Below are 2,961 nucleotides of genomic sequence, written 5' to 3'. Positions count from 1 at the left end.
CTCTCCTCTCCTCTCCTCTCCTCTCCTCTCCTCTCCTCTCCTCTCCTTTTCTTTTCTTTTCTTTTTTTCTTTCCTTCCCTTCTCATTTTTTAAAGCAAAGTACCAATGAAAAGAAGTGAAGAGAAGATAATTGAAAATGTTTGTTTTGGGGAGAGTCAAGTTCATAAGAATGAAGTCAATATAGAACCAAAATGAGGCAACACAAGTAGATGAGCCAGCAAATTCAAAGCCTACCTAAGGCCTGCAAGGCAGAAAACACCTGCAAGATGTGAAACAATAGAACTGGAAATCCTGTGTTCTGTCTAAATGATTCAATGGCTGCCTTTATAAATACTATGCAGATAAAAAAATGGTTTATGTCTCCATACTCTACTTTAGAATGAATATGAGTTTGGTCTGGACAAACCAAGTAGTTAAGAGAAGAAACAGGCATGAAAATGAGTCAGGCCACAAATGTACAGTTCCTGGGATATCATACACAGAAGATTCTATGTTTCAAAAGGAAATATAGGACCAAATAAGGTTGGACAACCTACTCAAATTCACCTGGCTGAGTAGACCAGAGACATACCTACCACATAAGCCTCAGCACTTTCAGGCTGGTATGTTTCCCCAGTTCTTTTGTGCTGGGTAAGATTTAAAAAATAGACAATAAAAAGAAAGAGGATATGAAAGTATTGTTTCAGGAAGAGGAGCTGACTTCTGTGTGCAGGTAGGATGAATAGAAAAATAAGGGGAAGCAGAAAAAAAATGAATCAGCAGCTGCTTCATATTTGGTGCCCAAGACATCTTGGTTGGAGTTAACTATATCGTTAGGACTCCTCTTCCAAAGAACTTGATTAAAGAAATTAAAAATCAAATCATTTTTCTCTCAAAGTTACCAACTTAACCACTCCCACCCACTTCTACCCATTATGCCTCCTGCAGATATCTCACCTTGCAAACAAGTTACCTCCTACAAGGCCTCTTGTAACCTCGAGAGCTTGCATAACATCAATTCCAGCAGCAGAGAGCCAAGGAACTTTAGACGGCTAGTCATGTTCAAAAGCACGTAGCATGTATTTCTGAGCAGCTAGAGCCCCATTTATTTCCTGACTGCCCAGATCTGTGTCAACAGTTCACTTTTTGACTTTTTGAAATTGCAAAGTTTCTGTTGACCAGAATTTATTGAGCTATTTTAAAAAACCACCTAATGTCAGCAAAGGGAACTATTTTTTATCACTGTATGTTGTTTAACAGCTCTTGATGGTGATCAGATTTATTGTACCTATAAAAGGCAGGACAACCCAAAGGCTGAGCCAAGAACTTTGAATTTCTAAAGAACTAAGTATTGTGGAGCAAAGATTTGAACCAGTAACTTACATGGTCAACAGAAATCATGCCACTATAAAGTGAAAGTAAACATAAGAAATTAAACGTACTTTACATCCCTCATCAAGGAAACTTTTCTTTGGAACAGACAAAGGCCAATAGGGAGAGCCACAACCAATCAAAACACACAGTTTTGGAGCCCATTCCCAATGGATATGTATACAAATCATTCCCATAGTTGAGGTTCAGGTAACATCATAGAAGAGGGATCAGAAGATTAGTTTGTTGTGAGACTCTTGTCTCCTAGAAATGGCAGAAGCTACATCCATAAAGTATCACTGATATGATTTTTCAAACATGAATAACCAAAGGGCTTGCCAAAGTAGATGGGGAAAAGCCCATGAGGTCTCAATTGGACACAAAGAACTAGAGGCAACTGTGGAAAGCTGTGGAGGGGAGGTGGTTGTCCCTAGAGAATAGGAGGCTAATAGGTTATCCAGGGCCAAATAGCCCTGAAATATATATACTGGTAATATTTTACAGACTGAGTAAGGTATATTTAGAAATATATATGTACATACATAAGCATGTATGAATGAAATGGCAATTAATGAAATTAGGGACAATGACTTTGAAGGAGTGTAGGGAAGGGTATATGGCAGAGTTTAGATGAAGGAAATTATATTATAATCTCAAAAATAAACCTAACAAAACAGAAGAAATAAAATAAAAAAAAGAAGTGTTAAGAATATAACCAAATAGGAATCTATTCTAAAGACTTTTTAAGCCATGCACAGGGGTTTATGCATCACTTGATCTTAGCCAAAAGGGAGAGGAGTGATGTGACACATGGTTATAACCACAATACTTCAGGACTAGAGGGAGAAAGATTGAGAATTTGAGGTTATTCTGAGCTACATGGTTAATTTTATGTCTATGAAAGAGGAAGGCTGTGAATATAATCCAGTGGTAGAACACACATACAGTATCTATCTTTCTCTGTCTCTATCATATATACATACAACACACACACACACATTAAAACTACCACTAATGCTGCTGGCACAATTACAATCCTGTCTTCAGGGTGTATCGACCCAGAAACACTTATCTTATGGAGAGGGTCCGATGATCAAAGTACTGCTCTAAATACCAGGAGGGAATACAAAGAATCAGGTTCAGATTTTTTTCCTTTCAGAGCTGTTCTAAATGCTTAGCGGTACAGGAAGATGTTCTAAATACTATAACAGAAGCCCAAACAATGTGATGAGTTGCCCAAAAGTTGGTTCATGAAACTTTGTAAGGTTTGATTACCACAGAAGCAAAATCTAACAAGTTAGAAGCAATGGTGTGGAGTAAATCAAGTTCTTTTGAGTGTAAATTAATTAAAACGTTCTAAAACTGCAATCATTTAAAATGTTGACATCTTATCCATAAGTTTATTAATAGAATAGGGATTTAAAGTGTGAAGGCAATTTTCTTTTGAATGTTACTTGGCCACTTTCCACCAGTAAGAGGAAAAGCCATTAGCTTGCATGATTTTCAATGTTTCCAGGTAGTTTGGACTTTTCCAGGTAGGGAGGTCGCTGGCCTAAGATGGTTTGCTCCTCTCCTCTCCTCTCCACTCCTCTCCTCTCCTCTCCTCTCCTC

The 2,961-nt window shown here is 37.8% G+C and overlaps 1 protein-coding gene across 8 annotated transcripts in view; it reads right to left on the bottom strand.

Moving 5' to 3' along the window:
• The window catches only part of Ctnna2 (catenin alpha 2), a 1,083,974-nt gene that overhangs the window by 424,661 nt on the left and 656,352 nt on the right, over positions 1-2,961 (bottom strand). The window contains exon 8 of one of the 8 annotated variants that reach the window (XM_028762291.1): positions 1,422-1,448. The exons of the other annotated variants lie outside the window; for them this stretch is intronic. Coding sequence (XP_028618124.1) covers positions 1,422-1,448 — 27 coding nt within the window. The remainder of the gene's footprint in view (positions 1-1,421; positions 1,449-2,961) is intronic. 8 annotated transcript variants of the gene reach the window in all.

This window comes from Grammomys surdaster, unplaced genomic scaffold, assembly GCF_004785775.1.
Source record: "Grammomys surdaster isolate TR1022 unplaced genomic scaffold, NIH_TR_1.0 133, whole genome shotgun sequence".
NCBI classification, from domain to species: domain Eukaryota; kingdom Metazoa; phylum Chordata; class Mammalia; order Rodentia; family Muridae; genus Grammomys; species Grammomys surdaster.
The sequence above is the reverse complement of the archived record's forward strand: the minus strand, read 5'-3'. Positions and strand labels throughout refer to the sequence as shown.